Here is a 20,195-nt window from a genome sequence, read left to right on the forward strand (position 1 = left end):
AAAGTGGTTTGACAGTTTCATCGATGTTGAAAATACCCAGAACTGAGGGGGAGGAGTTGGTGGTCTGTTGACAAATTCGAATATATAGTGACAACATGAAAGTACGACTGGCTTTCCAGTCAGTAACGAATGAAAGACCACAAACCTATCATTTCTCTGAAGTGGTGGGCTGTGGCTATACTAAGTAAGAAAATCAGCTTGTTAAACACCAATAATCAATTTCTTACATTTGTCACGAACACATAGTGACTAAATAAATGGATATGGCATGCAGAAATAATATAGGAAATGAAAAAAATAAAAAAAATTTAGTGATATTAGTGAGAAAATTGGGCTGATTCAGCAGCAAATACTAATACAGAGAAAATGAATCTAAATTAAAATACAGAAACATTAAAATAGGAGAATCTGACCACTTTTACACGTAAAGTGATTTATTTATGAATATGAAGCAACTAAATCTAACATCTGTTTACTGAACAGAGAAGAAAACATTAAAATAACAAGAAAACAATCAGTGAAAACTGATAAATGCATGGATTCATACAGTACATTAGAAATATATGTAGCACTAAAATAATGGAGGATGAAGGAGAGGAACTACTGCAACTAAAATATAAAATATATGAAACATGTATAATATGAAGGCCTTGCATGGAAACATAAAGCTTTATGTTCAATTCTTCACTTCTCTCTCCTTTACTCTTACTAGAAATTTGAGTTGAACATCATGTCAAAAATCCACAAAGCAAAACATGTGATTAAAATGTATAAAACATACTAGTACATTTTATAGATGTTTGTATAGAAGCATTAAGCTGCAAAAAAGAAATGCACAAGTAAAAAAGTGTAAAAAAGAAAAAAGAAAAAAAGAAAATAAGGCCAAAAATAAGTTTGTTTGTAAAAGCTGCATTGAATCAAAGTCACTTTTCAACAACTGCAGGAACTTTTAGATGATCTTGTGTATCTAATCTGCATTGGCAATACTCAAAACACAAATCTTATTTTACTTTAAATTCATTGAGACCTTAATAGAGATTAAACTGAAATAAAAATTGAACACAGGAAATATGAAGTTTCCTGAACTGGAGCCACTTTGTCAATTCTTCCTTCACAGATGTACATCTCATCTTTTTTGGTCAGTAGAGATTTAATAAGGGGTAACAGTTATGATAATGCATCTTTAATGCTTTAATGCTGCAAAAAATGTTGGTAACACTTTGAATATAAGCCTCAGTAAAGCCAAATGCAGGTATTATATCAAATCAACCTTTTTGATCTCAGCAGGAAGACTCTGGTTTCTGTATGAGCTTGTTTCATTCACAAACACACCCATCTCTAACAGGATGGCCTTTGGAATAGGGTGGGCATGACGGGACACATACAGATTCATCAGACTTTGACTCATAGGTGAAGGTATATACTCTGTGCAGTGCGGTCCGGTCAGTTTTGGAGCGCATGTCACATCCAATTTGAAGAACAGCTGGCCGTGATTCAGTTGACAGACATCTGTTTTCACTCCTGCAGACAGACTTCGCTCACATTGTCCCAGCAGGTCGTCATCCCAGCCGCTGTCCTGATCCCACACTTCAAATTTCACTTTAGGTCCTGATGACACATCCTGGCTGCCCAGGTCGACGATCATGTTCCAGTGCGGGTTGTTGTTGTTGTTAATGACAGGAGAACGCCGCATCATCTGCCCGTTGAAGAACACTTTCACGTAACCATCTGTGGCAGTGATGTAGTCTCCCCAAAGACCAGTTGCCCGTTGTACAGTTATGATGACCCGTGCCATGCCCTTACGGCTCGGGCAGCAGTCTGGGGTTACACCGGGGTTATTGTGGCATTTGCAGACGCAGTGATCCTTCGGGTCGTTCATGATGCCGGCCTGACAGCTGGTGCTGCAGTTCTTCATCAGGCCTTTCTCCAGGATGTAATGGCTAATGGCTGAGCCCAGGTTACTCCGGCGAGGGCTTTTAAGAGGCAGTAACTCGTGCAGCGATTCCAGGGAATATGAGAATATGTCTGGATTGTTTGGTAACGTGTTCAGCCATTCCTTGTAGGCTGATGGATTTTTGTCGGCAGAGAAGAGAAGGTCTGGCTCGGTGGTGTGGCCCCCCTTTATTTCTGTGAACCTGTAGAGAAGAGAGTTGTTGTAACAACTGAGAGCTGTACATTAACACAAGAGAGGCCAACAGCTTTTGGATGTCTAACTCTGATGCATGAACTGGAATTAATATTGCTGTACATGATTTTCACAGTCTACACTACGTTTGGTTTGATCACAAATTTGGTCTAAGACATTTTAAAATTTTACATATTTCAATTTGGGCATCAACATCGATGACATTTTGATCCCTATTAGTGTTGAAAATAGCAATTTAAAAGAAATTACTTAATGAAGCATAAAAAATAATAGAACACTTCTGACAAAATATATAAGAAAAAGGTTCTGTACCTGTCATTGAAGAGGCTGGAGAACGCTGACTTACTGTCTGACTTCTGGACATCCTTCTTGCAGTGTTTTGATTGAGTACTTATTGTAGCTTTGATAGTGGCGGACGCCTCGACTTCCAGGCACATCTGCACCTCCTCTGCAGTGTGTCCGTCCAGGCTGGCCTTGCACTCTCGGACGCTGGTCACAGAATTAACACTTCCTCCCATTTTCACCTGGAAAGATATATTTTAACACCTTCTGGACAAGTATATTTGTTGTTTTCTATAATTTCACTGTTGTGTAAATGTTTTTTTTGCAACCACGCCATCCTTTTGGTTTACCTTGGTAATGTAATGGGTTCCAAAGTTGTCAATCAGTTTGTAAAACTGTTGCTTGCTTTCAGCATTGTAGACTTTGGGCAGCTGTTTCAGTGCTATTTTAAATTCTCTATGCAACCTGGGCTTGTTAGACACTCGGTAACTGTTTCCAGTGAGATGCAAGACAAAAAAAGACAGACCAGAATGAAACAAATATATAAAAGTATTGCATTTAAGCATTGAAGTTCATTCATTTTGTTCATTGCATTTATGTGTGCAAGTGTGCCGAAAAAAAAAGTCAATTCAAGCTCTCATTTTCTTACCTGTAGTACTCACAGTGCATGCTTTGGGTTGCAAAATTGAACTTGTCATTCTTTGTTTTCCCCATGGAGTAGTCAGACAATTTAGAATTGGTGCCAGCCAGCATAAACGAGAGGCCTTTTTTTCCTATTGAAAGATCTAAACCGACTTTCCAGTTGTTTTCAACAGAAGATGTGCTGGAAGTAAGTAGAGACTCACTGGATTTGTGGAGTTCAGTCGCCAATTTCATGCTGCAGGACTGCTTTGCCCTCCAGTCCACCACTGACAAGGGGAGCTTTTGCTTTTTGTTCTCCATATAGGGGTTGGTAACCAGGGTGCATCTTTTGTCCTTTCGTTTCCAGTGATTCATGTTGAGCACGAAGGCCCCTTTACGTTCCATTTTTGTGATATCGAAGCCTTCCCCGGCCAAATTGGTACCTGGAGCAAATTCTGCCTCTAGGCACTGTTTGGGTGTCCCGTATGTGCGTAATTGATCCGTACACTGAGAAAGGGACAGCATGAGGCTGGCACAGACGCAAATATTCAACAGAAACATGTTGATGTTTCTTGTTGAATGATGGATGCAAACTGATGGTTTAACCTGAAAAAGAAACATTTCAGTTGAAAAACCATGAACAAGTTACTTGCACAGTTACTTAGTTGCACAGGACTAAACTACTACTAATTCCGCTTTGAAGCAGCAATGAAAAGGTTTAAACCAAATTATAAATAATTTAACACCAAATTCAGTCACTTCAGTAATCTCTCCGTCAACCTAAAACGCACTATTGCACTTTCAGAATCAACCACCCACCCATACGACTGCATAGCCTACCCACTTTTTTTAAAAACAGTATTTTAGACAGTTATTCCATATAATATATTACCCCTCTGAAAGAAGTTCTCCTCTGAATCTCTGTAATTTTAGACACATCTCTAAAGCTACATTCATGCCATGTAAGGTGGATGGAAGACTGGAAAAAGACTCCTGTGTTTAAGATTTGCAAGCGTTCACGTCTGACAACTCAGGAAGGTTGTACGATAACTGAGTTGGTCGTATGAGAGTTTAAAATACTGTGCATTGACAAAATTACATTATATCCATAAAATTTGGGATTAATTACTGACTTTAGCAGACAAAAGGTGTACACATTTGTTTGGTTTTCAGGCACTTTACAGTATATCTGAACTTTCAGAAAAATCCCAATCTCCAAGTTTTACGGCCAGAAAGCTTTTTACAGGTGGGGAACTGGTAATTATGGTAACTCCAATATGACATGTAAGTGGCATAAGCTGCCTTTTTTATCCAATATTTTATGAAGAAAAATGTCTCTACACAATTGATATATTTCCTGAACAACAACAAAATCTAATCTTGCTTTCACTCTCCACACAGCGCTGAAATTGCTCCGGTCAAGGTCACCAATGACTTACTGCTCGCTGCCGATGCCGGCTTGTAATCCATCTTAATTCTCCTTGATCTCAGCTCAGCCTTCCACACAGTGGACCACAATGTCTTAATCAGCTGTCTGAAAAAACTACGTTGGCATCAGTAATGTGGCTCTGGATTTGTTTATCTCTATTTGTCCAATAGATCCTTCTCTGTTACAGTTTTTTTTCCGCACTTCTCTCTTTTGTGGAGTCCCCCAGGGGTCTATCCTGGGTCCTCTTTTATTCACATACTTCGCTTCATTTAAATAACTGTCATGTGGATGATACACAATTGAACATCACAATAAATTGCTTTGCTGAAATCAAGAGTCGGATATACAAAAATTTACTGCAGTTAAATGAAGAGCACTTAATCTAGGCATGATTTTCACTCTGAGTTGCTTTCTGATGCTCAGGTGACTGAAATGGTGCAGTTCTGTTTTCACTTTGAACCAAAGATTAGGTCATGTCTAGACTTGACTATTGCAATGCACTTTAGTCATCTAAAGACTCCAGCTTTATACAAAATGATGTCACGCTTTTAACACGTGAATGAACTGCAAGATTTTACCGCTTGTTTTTTAAGTCTTGCATAGGCGGGCGTCTGCTTACATTTGTGATCTGCTAACTTTCTATGAGCCTGATTGCTACTTGAGATACTCTGGCCTGATCCTAGTACATTTTGGATTTAATTTATTTTTTTTATTCCTTGTTTTACTGTGAAGCCCTTTGTAATTTTGTTTTAGAAAGGTGCTGTATTATTAGTTATTATTAGATAACCCACAGATGGCAATATATTTTCAAATATCTTCGAAGTTAGAGAATATTTCAAAATGAGCAAATCAGCAGAGACTCACCTTCTCTTTCCTGTTCACACAGCATGCATGAAACTAAGTGTGAACATGGATATCAGCGCATTGTATTTATAGGTAAACAGGGCAGGACATGATGAGGAGGGGGTGAGAAGACGGTGGTCTTTGAGGGCAAAGGAGAGGAAATAAAAGAGGTTTCACAGTTTCATCCATTCAAAGTAAACCTGTCATTTCTCCTAAGTGAGAGGGCTGTGGCCACTGTGGGTGAGAACAGGACACTGTCACACTTAATAATTTCTCACCAGATACTGGTACAGAAAATGAATCGAGTCTAAATGAAAGTACACAAACAGGATATAGCCATGTCTGTTTTAACATATAAAAATGTTATATATTTATAGATACTAAACAAAATTAATTTCAAAATAGAATAAGTAAAATATTTTTAAACAGAGAGCAGAAAATGCATGCATTCAAACATTAAAAATATATTTATATCAGCACTAAGAGATCCACGAAGCGGTGGTGCAAGCAGGAGAGGAATAGTGGTGTATTTACTCAAGTACTGTACTTAAGTACAATTTTGCACTACTTGTACTTTACTTGAGTATTTGATGCTACTTTAGACTTTGACAGCTTTAGTTACTTTTCAGATGAAGATTTGACACAATGGATAATATAACAAGCTTTTAAAATACAACACATTGTTAAAGATGAAACCAGTGGTTTCCAACCTTTTTGGCTTTTGACGTCTTACAAAAAGCAGTGTGTAGTCGGGGTCACATTTCACATGTCTATGAGTTGTTAACAGCTCCACCAAATAGTGATTTTTCCCTCTAAACTTCTCACATGCTTTCATTTCAATAAATGTTCAAATGATCCAATATTTCACCAAAAATCAAAGATTAGAGAAAAAGTCCAAAAACTAAAAACAGATTTGTGTATCAGAACTTTGATTTTTCTTCTTTCCTCTCCCATTAATAATCTCATGACCCCTCAGATTTATCTGCTGACCCTTTGTAGGGGCCCGACCCCTAGGTTGGGAACCAGTGGACTAAACTAGCTAACTGTATATAAAGTAGTTGAAACTAGCTCCACCTCCAGCAGCTACAACAGTAACATGCTGCTCTAACACTGATGCTTCACTATTAATAATCTAATGATGTCATATATAATAATATATCAGTCAGAGGGACCAAACCACTACTTTTACTGCAATACTTTAACTACATCAAGCTCATAATACTTATGTATTTTTACATTGCTGTATTAGTACTTTTACTTTACTCTTAACTCTGAACTATTTAAAAAATTGCAAACATTGCAATGTGTGTAATGGACATGTAATGTGTGCGTATGTGATCTAAACATAAAACTTTATCATTATTCCTCCTTCTCTGTTGAACTGGGAGTCTGAATCACATGTGACATGTTAGAAAAAGGTTGTTTTTTCTTTCTTTGTCACAGGCCCACTGAAGTGAGGTTGTAGGCGGACACATGTCATACGGTCCAGAGAGGGGTGAGAGGTGGAGGTGGTGTGATTCATCCAGATCCTCGACAGCCCTCTCCCATTAGAGGATTACACTGCGTCACTTGCTGCCTTCAAGTCCTCCTCGGAATCTTCAGTTTCCAAGCTGTTCCAGGCTGTCTTCATTAGGATCTGTGTCTTATGTGCAGTAATAATAGTAGTTTTGTTGAAATTAGAAGTCCTAAGCATGAATTTGAGCATTGCATTTATATTGTCACGTGTCCTGATTTGCAGACCTGCATGTTTCAGACAACAGACTATTTTTTCCCCAACAATAAATGGTCTTTTTGATGGATTGGCAGTGTGCCTTTGATGTTCTTCACCTGTGTGTATTGCAGTATGTGAATAATAATCAATATCCAGCAGGGATGCATCCAACTGTGAGCGCCATGACAACACCTCATTCATGAGGATGGTCATTTTTTGTCATTGTTTCGCTCTGTTTGAGTACAGTAGTGAAATGACCTCCACCTGCAACAACACATCAGAGGCCAACATGAAGTTTATGAGGAAACTGATTTCCTTATAATGAAAATCTCCCATAATTTATATGCATATTCCATAATTATACAATAAACAGTATTTGTTTCTATGGGATAATAATAGTTTTCAGAAAATTCAACACTGAGGAGTTTTGAAACATTCTTGGAGGGCGGACCTTATTTATTTATCTGTAATTGTAATATTCCTACACAAAGAAATACACATCTGTTGCTGTAATTACTGTGTTTTTTCTGTGCATCATTCATGTGAGCTCAGGTGATAATTGCAATATTTCCGGCTGTCTTGAAGGCAGCTACAGCTCAGTCAGTGTTGGCATTTTACTCTCAGTCAAGCAAAGCAGAACCGGAAGTTGAAAGAGTTTGCCTTCAAAATAAAAGTCTGAGCGCTGAAAAAATAAAAGTCAGTGTGGGCAGCTGCAGGTCAACAGGTGCAGCACACGTCTGTTGGTTTGCATAGTTTTGTTAATTGTTAATATTGTAGGGAATTTGCACCACTAACTCAATGGTTCTCAAACTTTCTCACATGAAGGACCCCAAAACTGACACAAATTAGACCAAGGACGCCCGTCTCATAAGATTTTGTCCCACGGTCACCCATCTGTTATGCTTTTAGATGTTTCATTACAGAAAGTGTATGAAACCAGTGACCAAAAGAGTCATACATTCTGCCAGTACTTACAGATGGAATTATAGTGACAATAAATTTCACCCCTTTTTGCTGGGGAACCCCCTGGATCCCCCTCAAGGACCACTGAGGGTCCCCGGACACCACTTTGAGAAACAATGCACTAACTAGCATAGTTACTGCATTATTAGCGAGCCTTGTAAAGAGGCCTCGTGTTCACCTTTACGGTCTTAATTCACCATTGTTCTCACGTTATGCAAACTTTACCATACACTAACTGACACATCAGCATAGGAGGACTTGTTGACAGGATACAAACACACTGTAAACAGGCCAGTGGGCAAATATTTGTCTATGTATTTGTGTTTAAATTCAACTGAACAGTGAGTTTGCACAGTCTTGCTGAGCTTAACGCCCTGCGTCAATACCTGTGTGAAGATTTAAAATAACATATTCAGACCTGCTACCACTGCAATCTGCTGCTACATGCTACATAATACACGACAGCTGGGATTAAGGGCCTAATGTTGATATTAGGGATACAACTAAATGTTAGTTTTAGTATTGATCAATTATTGACTAACTGCATGGTCTATAAACTACCAGAAAACTGAAAAATGCTGATCACAATATGCCAGAGCACAAGGTGACGCCATTAAATGTCCAAAATCCCCAAAATATTCTATTTACTATCATGTAAGACCAAGAAATCTCACATTTTAGAACCTAAAATCATCGAATGATTGGTCGATTATCAAAATAGTTGCCAATTAATTTCAACTCATCAATTAATCGACTAATCATTGCATCTCTAGTTGCCATAGTTTCCCATCCCATATGTTGATTTAAACCAGCAACGTCCTGGACACAAATACTCCAACATTTAATCTATCAGTGTTGCATAATATATAGACAATATTTTGTATGATTGATTCTTTTTTTTTATTTTCCGAAACAGACTACAGTGTAATATTCATGATGCCCAGTGCACCAGTACCCCGATGTACAAAGAAAGATGGTCTGTTGATGTTTGGTACAAACCTAAATTAAGAACATATTGTCTGATGGAAAACAGTGAGGAGCTTTATGTGAAGCAGAATTTATTCTGTGTATATTACCATCAGCTGTAGAAACAGGCAGGTTTACTGCTCTCCCTGAGACTGAAGATAAAGTCCATTTTATGTTTTATTGCTCATTATATGATTTACGAGCTACTCTATTCAGTAAAATGTCCTTAATTTCTGAATGAATGATTATAAAAAAAACACTTGAGCTGTGTTTCAGGATGGGAGCATCTTTTGTGGCTGATTTTATTCGTAGAGTTTGGTGCAGAAGTAATTTAAGATGTTTTGTTCTTGTCTATGTTTGTCAAACGTTTCACCACTGCAGCTGTATTTCGGTGTTTTATAACTCAGTGTGAGCTCTCTTAATGTTCACGACATATTAAATAACTAACTAATAGATCAGTGGTGGGCAAATAGCGGCCCGTGGGCCAAATCCAGGCCTGCAGCAAAAAATATTCAGCCCCCTGATGAAAGCTTTAACTGTCATAGTTTATATTAAAACTTTTACATAATTTTTCACAAATCTCTTGTAGATAACAAAATAAACAGAAGGCTCCAGTTAATCCCAGTTATTGTAATATAACCGTGTTACATCTAATCCTGCCTCCACATGAGGAGAAGCATTAAAACCATAACTGCACTGTGCTGTTTGAACAGTTGAAAGTCTAATAAACCTGCCAGAAATTAAACGTTTAATGTGTGAATTTCACAACTTTAGCCTTTGTGACCAGAACAGATGTGTTCAAATGCTCATAAATGGTCAGCGGTCGAACAGAAATAGTGTGATGATGCCTGGATGGTAGTTTTTGGATGTTGCTAATTGGTTTTTATTATCATTTGGGTTTGTTTGTTTGTGTTTTTTTCTGTTGGTGTTGTGGATTTAGTGTGATTCCCTTGGATTCATTTGTGACCAGCACAACTAGTAGCTGTTGTAAACATGGACGCTTGGTAAAGGTGTCTTATAATCCAGGACACTTTAATAAGGAAAAAAATCATTAATTCATTCATTTATAGGCCTGTTAACAGCCCTGCAATGAAAAATACTGAAATAAACAACCTTTATTTAACTATCACTGTTCAAAAACAAGTTTACAAGGTGCTTCACAGACATAAAAACAGAAGATACAAATCTTATATATAAATAAATGAATAAAACATGACAAAACAAAAGGAAAGACTATAATTAAAAGCCTTTTTTATATAAATGAGCCTTTAAAAGAGGACACTGAGGTAGTTTGGAAGGTTATTCCACAGTTGTGGAGCCCCTTACGGCAAATGTCCTCCTACCCTCCGTCTCCAGCCGGGGCCCTCGGGGGCCCGAGAGCAACAGCTGGTCTGCAGATCCGAGAGAACGAGCAGGGGTGTAAAGGGGTGAGAAGGTCGACGGTGTAAGACGCCGCTCAGCGATTTAAAAACAAGCTGTAAAATTTTAAAATCAATCCTGAACACCGTGGGTCACCGGTGGGGGAAATGTGCTCATATTTTCTCGTATTTGTAAGAACCTTTAGCTGATGTATTTTGTACAAGCCGGAGGCGGTTGATTGATTTCTGGGGCAGCCCCGGCAAATAATGAGTTACAGTAAAATAGATGGACGGAGACAAAAGCACGAATGAGAGTTTGTGTGTCGCTGAATGAAAGAAACCAGAGAAAATCAGACTTAGAGCCCCCAGAACCAGGACCACCCATGACCCCCCAGGCAGGCAACAGCCAACAAGGTCAACAAGGTCAGTAAAAGTCTGTAAACACTTCACTTCACCTCCATATCTGTCTGATTCATATTATGTATACTGTGTCTTTGTCTGTCCTGCACTGTGTAGCTATATACACATTTTATTTATAGTTAACTGCACATACAGCACATACCCTGTTAATACACACACATAGTTTATTTACACTCTCTCTATATTTATATCTACACTGGTATTCACACCTCTATTTCTATTCTGCTTTTCTGCACACACGCAGCTTTTATCGCGTCAATTGTTCATGTTTATTGTTTTTTCTGTTGAAATCTGAACCACACTGACTTCTTTCTATTTGCTACTCGGCCGATAAATCGGAGCCCTGAAATAGATGCGGGTTTTATTTCGAAAACAGTGACCGGAGGTGTCGTCATGTGTATCATATGTAGCTTGACAGTGGTGTAAAGGCGATGCAGGGGACGTAAAGGCCGCCAGGGAAGGATACCGCCAGCCCGGAATAATGGTGAACAATTATTGGATAAAACCGATGTTGAAGAAAGTAAATACTTGCTCTGTGGACCGGACCGTGTGTGTTTGGAGTCAGCCGGCTCAGATATCCTCATCTCCGGTCACAGGACGACTTGCTAGCCCGCAGTCCTTCCCAAAACCACCGCTCCAAAATCACGGAGCTCATCTGCTGCTGCTTTTTTAATAGCGTTACGAAAGCCTGCCCGAGCAGACCTGACCCTGAGTGTGAATTTTTTTTTTTTTTTTTTTTTTTGCTTTCATGAAAGTAACCTGCTTAGTCCTCCACTTGCGGATCTAGACCGCTAGGATCCAGCTAGCATCCCTCCGGAGCCGGATGGACGGAGGCGCGGCTGTCGCTCAGCATCCCTGCAGCCCGGGACGCGTCCGATCCTCCGCCGCCGCCGCCGCCTCTTCTGCCGCCGCCGCCGCCGCCGCCGCCGCCGCTGCTGCTGCTGCGCCGCAATGCTAACCAACGAGGAAGCGGCTTCAACATGACGAGCAACATTTTGTCTGCCAGCCTCTCATGGGGTCCAGGTGCCACACTGACATTAGTCTAGATGCCACATGTAACGATAATCCCGAGCTCGCAGCAGCATGTCTGTGGCTGGCCGCGTCTGCCTGCAGCCCTGCGGATGACACCGACACCGGCACCGGCGGTTCACAGCGAGCAGCAGCGGCGGCGCGGACTCACCGACGCCGGGTCGTGCTGAGAGACTTCACCTGCTAGCGGCGAGCTAGGCGGCTAACAGCACAACATAAAAACTCTGAATACACACCAACACCAATGGTATCCCACACGGTTTTAGTCGCAATAATCTTATTAAACGTGTATATAGGCGTCCAGTCTGTTTTTTACTTATTTGGCGGCGTCCTTTTAACCGTCTTGTTTGCTATGGCATTTTTAAATGGACCCAGGCTGCTGGACTGGGCGAGTTCACCTCCACATCTTCAGTTTAACAAATACGTCTTAACGGGATACCGGCCAATCTCCTCCGTGCAAGACTGCATCAGGAGCCTGTTTTACCTGCACAATGAACTCGGGAACATATACACTCACGGTGAGTGCAAATTAAAAAAAAAACACAAAAAAAAAGCAGCAAGGACTGCTAACTGAGCAGGTGAGATCTCTGTAGCCTGTGTGTGTGACTTTGAGTCTTAACCCACATCAGTGCAGATACTGTAGTGAGCCTGCAGAAGCAGAGCCAAGCCTGTACTCCTGTACTCAGGGCTGCAAATGTGAAACATTCATGAAGCCACACAGGACACAAATCCTTCATTTCTGACCCACATGTGAGAGATAAATTCACATATTTATTTGAGGAAGTTGTTTTAATGAAAGAAAATTTAAATGATAGGCCTGTTTTGAGTTATAAAACATACACCAGTGACAGAAAACACTAATAACTTAATTTATTTGCATGAAATAGCTGCCAGTCCATTTAAGAGTCTTAATAATGTGTAATATCTTTAATACACATTTATATTGGTGTAATATAACATAACAAAAAGACAAGATGAGGCAGCTGAGTCTGGGGATCCCCAGGGGTCCTTGAGGGGGTTCCTTGGGGTCCCCAGAAAAACTGGGAATATTTGAATATCACTTTTATTTCATTGACTAGAAGTTTGCCCAGTGAGAGAATGTATAAAAATGACTTTTCTGTTCACAGGTTTCACACTTTTCACTTTTAATCTGTCAGTCTACAGTATAGACAAGTTATAGAATAACTACATCTGATCAGATGGGGATTCCTGAGACCACATCTGATCAGATACAGGTCTGCGGCCTGATGGGTATCAGTTTCGGCTTCTGTGACACCAAAATGGTCGAGAATCACTGGTTTACATTAAACTGGGAGGCTGAGTTTGACAAGTTGAAGTAGTGTTTGTGCTCAAGTCACTTTTAAAAGTTGCCACAGTTACTATTTAACATGGTGAAAGTGCCTTTTTCTTTTAAATAAATATACACTGTACATTGTATATTTATAAATAGAGCTAGTAGGGCCACAACTAACAGTTATATTCATTAACGATTAATTTGTCGATTATTCTCTCGATTAATTGATTAGTTGTTTGGTCCATAAAATGTCAGAAAATGGTGAAAAATGTTGATCACTGTTTCCCAAAGTCCAAGATGACGTTGACAACCCAAAGAAACCAGAAAATATTCACATTTGAGAAGCTGGAATTTAAAAAATTTGGACATTTTTCTTTAAAAAAAAAAGACTTAAAATGATTACTTGATTATCAAAATAGTTGGCAATTAGTTTAATAGTTGGCAACTAATCAATTAATCAACTTATCGTTGCAGCTCTATCAATTAGTTGATTGACAGACAATTAATTGGCAACTATTTTGGTAATCAATTGATTGTTTAAGTCATTTTTAAAGCAAAAATGCTCAAAACTTCCTGCTTCCAGGTTCACAGTTTTCAGGATTTGTGTGATAATAAATTAAATTAATATATTTGGACAAAACAAGCTCAATAACTCATCAACCGAAATGATAGTCGAATTGATAGATAACTAATCAACAACTATTTTGATAAGTAATCGGTCATTTTTAAAGCAAAAACTTTGGTTCCAGCTTCTCAAATGTGTCAATTTGTTGTTTTTATTTGTCATATATGACAATGAAGTGAATATCTGAAGGTTTCTGATAGTTCGTCAGACAAAACAAGCAAACTGAAGACATTGTCGACTGATCGATAAATGGAAAAAGTAGCTACAGATTAATCGATTATGAAAACAATCATTTAAATTGAATCTCAGCCAACTAAAGAGTGAATTTAAACTTTTAATTCCATTCATTTTAAAAAGGCTTTGGTCCATATTTTGCCACGAACAAGCGAGATAACTTTAAAAGTTCTCAACTGAACTTCACCCGACGACATAACGGAGCGACTTCTTCATCTGGATCAGAATAAAACGGCGGTTACACAATCCGCCGTTCTTTTAATAGGTTTGGGGGCCAAAAATTCATTGCAGTAATGTGTTAATCTGTGCAGCGGAGGTGAGACTGGTGTGTCAGCCTGTTAACAGTCTGTCTGATGTTACTGTGTTTTCAGACTGATATGATTAGACTGACAGTAGCATGACACACACACACACACACACACACACACAGTAACGCGTCTCCTCTCACTTACATACGTCAAAACGCGTCCCGGAGCTGTCGAGAGGACGACACGTCATCTGTGTTCATCGACTTCTGAGACTCTGACGACTTCCACGAGTCTGAAGGTCGACGCTTCACGGCACTCAGAGCAGATTGCAGTAGTCATCATCAGTAAAGTCTTTATTACAGTCGAGCGGCGCCGGCTGATGAAATGCGTCCTTACAGAGCTGCGACGATTAGTCGATTAACTGATTAGTCGATTGAAAGAAAATTCATCTGCAGCTGTTTTGATAATCAAAGATTTTTTAGGCAAAAGTTTCTGCTTGTAGCTTCTCAGATGTGACGATTTAATGTCTTTTTTTGTCATACATGATAATAAACTTTGTATTTGGGCTGTTGTTCAGACTACACCTGCAACGATTAGTCGATTAATCGATTAGTTACTAACTTTTAAATTAATCACCAACTTTTTTTCAAAATAAAAGTCAAAATTCTCTGATTCCAGCTTCTCAAATGTGAATATTTTCTGGTTTCTTTAGTCCACAATGACAGTAAACTGAATATCTTTGGGTTTTGGACTGTTGGTCGAGACAAAATAAGACATTTGAAGACGTCTCCTCGGACTTTAGGAAACAGTGAGCGACATTTTTCACCATTTTCTGACATTTTATGGACCAAAAAACTAATCGATTAAATGAATAAAACAGTCAACAGATTGATAATGAAAATAACGGTCAGTTGCAGATGTAACTGTTGACTCTGGGAAGCATTTTCACTATTTTCTGACACTTAATATTCAAAACCATTCATTGATTAGTTGAGAAAATAATCAGCAGATGAATCCATAATGAAAAGCTGCAGCCCAGACGTCAGCGCCCTCATAAATAAATAAGGCCGTGATGTTTAATCCGATAAACATTAGAAGAAAAGATGCTTGGAGTTTAAGTTTCATGAGCTGAGTTTCTTTTGCATATGAACTCAAATCTGCACTGACAGCTCACCGGGTTCATGCTGCGGGCCTTTAGAGGATGTCCTCTCCACTGTGTCCATCCCTGAGTGCAGCCGGTTGGCTCGGGACCCGTCGAGGGTGGGAGGGGGGAGGAGGAGGAGGAGGAGGAGGAGCAGAGATAACTCACTTAAAAATAGATGTGTTAGATGGCATTGCCTGGTATCACCTGGCTGCCTTGACATTGGGAACGGTAGCGTAAGCAAAAAAAAAAAAAACATGTGGAAGGCGTAGATAAATAGGTAAATGATTGTAACAACCGTACACGGATCAAATTTCAAGGTCTAGATTCTGCTCACACAGCAGTCAATACCTCCCCCCCCCCCCCCCTTTTTTTGCCAGATAGAGAAACTTCAACTGCAGCTATGTGTCCATTAGCAGCAGAGCCCTTGGCTGCATCAGAAGATAAGCCTAGTGGTAGCCTTGTCTTTCTCTCAGAGGGTAACACTGATAACTTCATGCCAGTTAAGTTTCCTCCCCTCTCTCTCTCTCTGCTCCACATTATTCCTGCTGCAAACACTCAGTAGAGTCTGAAGCCACTCGCAGCTACTCGCCTTTGTACAGCTTTAAAAAAAAACTAAAAAAAAAAACGTCTGTGGGTTCGGAAAGTCCTGGGCTAGATAATCCATCACGATAAAACATGACACCTTAATTTGGTTTTGTCAAAGTTTCGAGCTGATGGTTTTCATACCGGCGCGCTCATAACCTCAGGCTCTGTTTCCTGTCAGTCGCTGCAGAGGAAACATCCGACAGCAAATAATCGTTCAGAAGATGTTGCTTTACTAATTTTATTGTCAGAAATATGTAATTACAGGCAGATTACACTGTAAAATGATTGCACAGAGATCTACAAGACACCAGTGGTGGGAAAAACTAAGTATATTTACTTAAATACAATTTTGAGGTACTTGTACTTTACTTGAGTATTTCCATTTGCTGCTACTTTATACTTCCACGCCACTACATTTCAGAGGGAAATATTCTACTTTCTACTCCACTACATTTATTTAACAGCTTTAGTTACTTTTCAGATGAAGATTTGACAAAATGGATAATATAACAAGCTTTTAAAATACAACACATTGTTAAAGATGAAACCAGTGGTTTCCAACCTTTTTTGGCTTTTGACGTCTTACAAAAAGCAGTGTGTAGTCGGGGTCACATTTCAGATGATCTATGAGTTGTTAACAGCTCCAACAAACAGTGATTTTTCCCTCTAAACTTCTCACATGATTTCATTTCAATAAATGTTCAAATGATCCAATATTTCACCAGAAATCAAAGATTAGAGAAAAAGTCCAGAAACTGAAACAGATTCAGAACTTCCTCTCCCGTTTCATTCATCTCACGACCACTCAGATTCATCTGGTGACCCTTTGGAGGGGCCCGACCCCTAGGTTGGGAACCACTTGATAATATCTCAATCAGAGGATCCAAACCACTACTTCCACTGCAATACTTTAACTACATTTTGCTGCTAATACTTGAGTGTTTTTATATCACTGTATCGGTACTTTTTACGTCTTCCACCCCTGCGTGAGCGTTAAAAGCCTCGACAGGAGCAACACATGAGCTTCATCTTTAATTACAGCTGTTAAAGCCTCCTCTAATAACCCGTTCTGTCTCTCTCTCTCTCTCTCTCTCTCTCTCTCCCTCTCTCTCTCTATCTGCAGGCATCCCTTTGGTTTGCTTCCTGGTGCTGCTGCCTCTCAACATCCCCTGGTCTCAGATCAGCGTCACGTGGTTGGGCGTGGTGCACTTCCTGGCCTGCCTGTCGCCCCAGCTGGGCTCCGTGCTTTATCACCTCTTCATGAACCACGAGGGAGGGGAGCCCGTCTACCACACCCTCCTCAAACTCGACGTGTGTGGGATCTGCATGATCAACACGCTGGGTAGGTCTTCACCGTCGGACGTCGTCGTTTTACTGCCGCTCTGTTTACTTTGAGGGAGGAAGTTTTCCTCTATTGATTGTTAATTATTTACCACGGAGGCGCTTCGCTTGGAGGTGTACCAGTATTGATTTGTCAGAACAAATTTGACTACAGAGTACTTTGTGAAGTCAATTGACCAATACAAGACATGATCCAAGTTCTGAAATGATTATTGATCTCTCTATACTGCTTTATATTAGCCTATTATGACATAGAATGACAGGTGCATTATGTTGCATTTATTTATGTACCACAAACAAACAAACAATTCAGAACTTCATTGTAAAAATTCAGATTTTTAGTCTTTTTCTCATCACTTCTCACACTTTTTTTTTTTATTTCGTATTTTTGTAGTCAAATTTTAAAGTCGGTCAGTGAAGGCATCGTGTGTGTGCATGTTAGAAACACTGTGTATTTACTTTAATTAGTTTCATATTTATGTGTGAAATAGATTATATCATATTAACCGCCTCTAGCTCAGATTTAATATTATGTGGAATCTCATATATAAGTCTCAACATATTGATGGACTGAGAGCCTGAGGTGACAAACTTCCTGCTTTGTCTGAAAAACAGCCAAAAATCCAAATATTTTCAGTTATAAATGATATAAACCTGATTAAATCCACAAATCTTCACATTTGAGGGGCTGGAATCAGAAAATGGTGAGCATTTTTGCTTTAAAAATGATTTAAACGATGGATTAATTAACTCGTTTCATCATTTCAACTGTAAATGAATCTCATAAAACAGAAAAATGTTCAGTCTAAGTTAAGGCTCCTCTGCTAAAGTGCTCCATCTGTGAAATTAATACATATTTTCAGCGTTTTCCTTCATGCTGAGTTAAGTTCTATATTTCACCAAAGTATCTGGAAAGCTTCGTTTCTTAATGAGCTCTCACATGACGAGAGTTGAGCGCCGCATTTAACGGCCAGTCAGGTGATTCTTACACATTAGCGGATCTGAGAGCAGCTGAAACAGCAGCATCAGTCAAGGTTCAAACAGTCTGACCTCTGACCTCTGAGCTCTGCAGCGTGTTTCAGGCGTCGTCGTCGCTGCTCCTCTTTGTTGATGTCTCTGTGTTTTCTTCATCTCAGGGGCGCTGCCCATCGTCTACAGCACGCTACTGTGCTACCCGTTCATCCGCACCGTGGCCCTGTTAGTCTACATCCTGCTGTCCAGCCACGCCATCTACTGCGCCGTCACGGCACGGAGCAGCGTTCGCCGGCTGCGCTCCTTCGCCTGGCAGGCGCTGTTCCGCTTCTCCTTCTTCCTGCTGCGCTGGGTGGGCGTGGGCGGCGGCAGCCCCACGTCGCTACGCCACTTCCTCACCATGGACGCGCTGGCCGTGCTGGGCGGGGTCATCAACATCACACGCATCCCGGAGCGCTTTCGCCCGGGCCTCTTTGACTACTGGTGCAACAGCCACCAGATCATGCATGTACTGGTGGTGGGATCCATCCTCTACCTGCACTGGGGTGTACTGGACGACCTGCTGTGGATCAACAGCTACAACTGTCCCTCAGACTGACCCTCTCCCTCCCGCCCCCCCCCCCCTCCCCACCAGCATCCCCCGACTCCCCCCCTCCTCCTCCACTTCCCCTGCAAGGAGCACTGCTGGGACCTCATGGGGGAGGGAGGGGGAGGGGGGGGGTGTCTGGAGAGGTAAGGGGAAGGAGGGGGGGAACTGATGCTGCGAGGTGAGACGACGTGTCGTCCGTGCATGTGATCACCTCACGCGCTCAAACTCAGAATGTTCATATCTTCGTCCATCTCGGTACTTTTGTGCAAACGCAGGCAAACGTATGTCAAGTAACACGCACAAGCATTTTGACTCTCTCAGACATGGACGCACAGGTGCACACACACACACACACACACACACAGTCAGACACACACACAGAAATATTTTAATTTAATGACTCAGTATAGGACACTATAAAGTCTTAAGTAAAGGCTCCAGTAAAAGGTTAAAGTTTTAAAGCCTTTGCTTAATAATAGAAGTTTAACTTGAGCAATTAGTCGATGTGGTTGGTTAAGACAGTCTGTGGCTAAATGATATCACACGCTGGAGTCTCTCTCAGATGTCACCGTTGCTACCTATGCAGCACGTCCATATCTCAGCTCACGCACATCACACTCGCACGTCACGCCACCACCACCACCACACTCAGACACCGTCACACCTATATTTTTATACCACATGTACATACTTCAAGTGCTGCACAAAAGCACTCGTAGAGTCGTCCAATAGAAACGAACTGACTTGAGTTTTACCGGACTGGTTTTGTTTTGTTTTCTGTTTCCTTGTTTTTTTTTTGTTTTTTTTTTTGTGCCACTGCCTCTTTTCTTTTACATGTGAACTGTCCTCACTGTCACATGATGTCGAAGAGATAAAGATGAGTGTGTGTGTGTGTGTGTGTGTGTGTTTGTGTGTGTGTGTGTGTGTGGTGAGGGAGGGGGGAGGGGGGAGGGTGAGGGAAAGGGTGGGTGGGGGTTCATTCCTGAGCGCGCTAGCATGTTGGCAATGAGTTTACTTCCTGTTTGCGGCTTCGACCACACAGTGTTATCGGCTTAGTTTGCACCTGAACTCAGTGCCAATGAAATTCAGGCGTATTTAATCAGAAAAAAAGGAAAAGTGCACACGTTTACAAAACTGTGCTGTTCAGTTATATATTACGTTTGCCAAAAAAATTTTTTGCAATGTTCTAATTGTTTATGATGAAGTTTTTATAACTTTTAAAGTGTGTTGTTTGCGGTTTAAACACTTTCCTGCACATTTGCTCCTCTGATGTGCATTTTAAAAATGGAAAAAAAAACTTGTAGATGACATAAAGTTATGCTTATCTATTATGTTTGACACTGACACGCCCTCACGTGTACTTTAGATCTTGATGTACTTGTGCGGCAGCAGGAT

At 40.4% G+C, this 20,195-nt stretch overlaps 2 protein-coding genes across 2 annotated transcripts; one reads left to right on the forward strand and one right to left on the reverse strand.

Moving 5' to 3' along the window:
* Positions 1-539: 539 nt before the first annotated feature.
* LOC122967222 (perforin-1-like) lies at positions 540-3,896 on the reverse strand. The gene is made up of 4 exons (XM_044331749.1): positions 3,078-3,896; positions 2,779-2,917; positions 2,459-2,670; positions 540-2,135 (listed from the first exon to the last, which is right to left on the reverse strand). Exons 1-4 carry the CDS (start codon positions 3,668-3,670, stop codon positions 1,256-1,258), a joined length of 1,824 nt encoding a protein of 607 aa, XP_044187684.1. The 5' UTR covers positions 3,671-3,896; the 3' UTR covers positions 540-1,255.
* A 6,990-nt stretch (positions 3,897-10,886) lies between these two features.
* Positions 10,887-19,740, forward strand: paqr4a (progestin and adipoQ receptor family member IVa). Its single transcript, XM_044330823.1, has 3 exons — positions 10,887-12,286; positions 17,022-17,240; positions 18,376-19,740. The coding sequence occupies exons 1-3, from the start codon at positions 12,013-12,015 to the stop codon at positions 18,807-18,809; spliced, it is 927 nt and encodes a 308-aa protein (XP_044186758.1). The 5' UTR covers positions 10,887-12,012; the 3' UTR covers positions 18,810-19,740.
* Positions 19,741-20,195: the final 455 nt, after the last annotated feature.

This window comes from Thunnus albacares, chromosome 17 (assembly GCF_914725855.1).
Source record: "Thunnus albacares chromosome 17, fThuAlb1.1, whole genome shotgun sequence".
NCBI lineage: Eukaryota > Metazoa > Chordata > Actinopteri > Scombriformes > Scombridae > Thunnus > Thunnus albacares.

Coding starts and splice junctions, on each gene's coding strand:
- LOC122967222 (XM_044331749.1), bottom strand. CDS start 3,670: ATGTTTCTTTTTCAGGTTAAACCATCAGTTTGCATCCATCATTCAACA. Junction 2,918..3,077: donor ATGCACTGTGAGTACTACAG/GTAAGAAAATGA, acceptor CACTGGAAACAG/TTACCGAGTGTCTAACAAGC. Junction 2,671..2,778: donor GAACCCATTACATTACCAAG/GTAAACCAAAAG, acceptor ATATCTTTCCAG/GTGAAAATGGGAGGAAGTGT.
- paqr4a (XM_044330823.1), top strand. CDS start 12,013: ATGGTATCCCACACGGTTTTAGTCGCAATAATCTTATTAAACGTGTAT. Junction 12,287..17,021: donor CGGGAACATATACACTCACG/GTGAGTGCAAAT, acceptor CTCTATCTGCAG/GCATCCCTTTGGTTTGCTTC. Junction 17,241..18,375: donor CTGCATGATCAACACGCTGG/GTAGGTCTTCAC, acceptor TCTTCATCTCAG/GGGCGCTGCCCATCGTCTAC.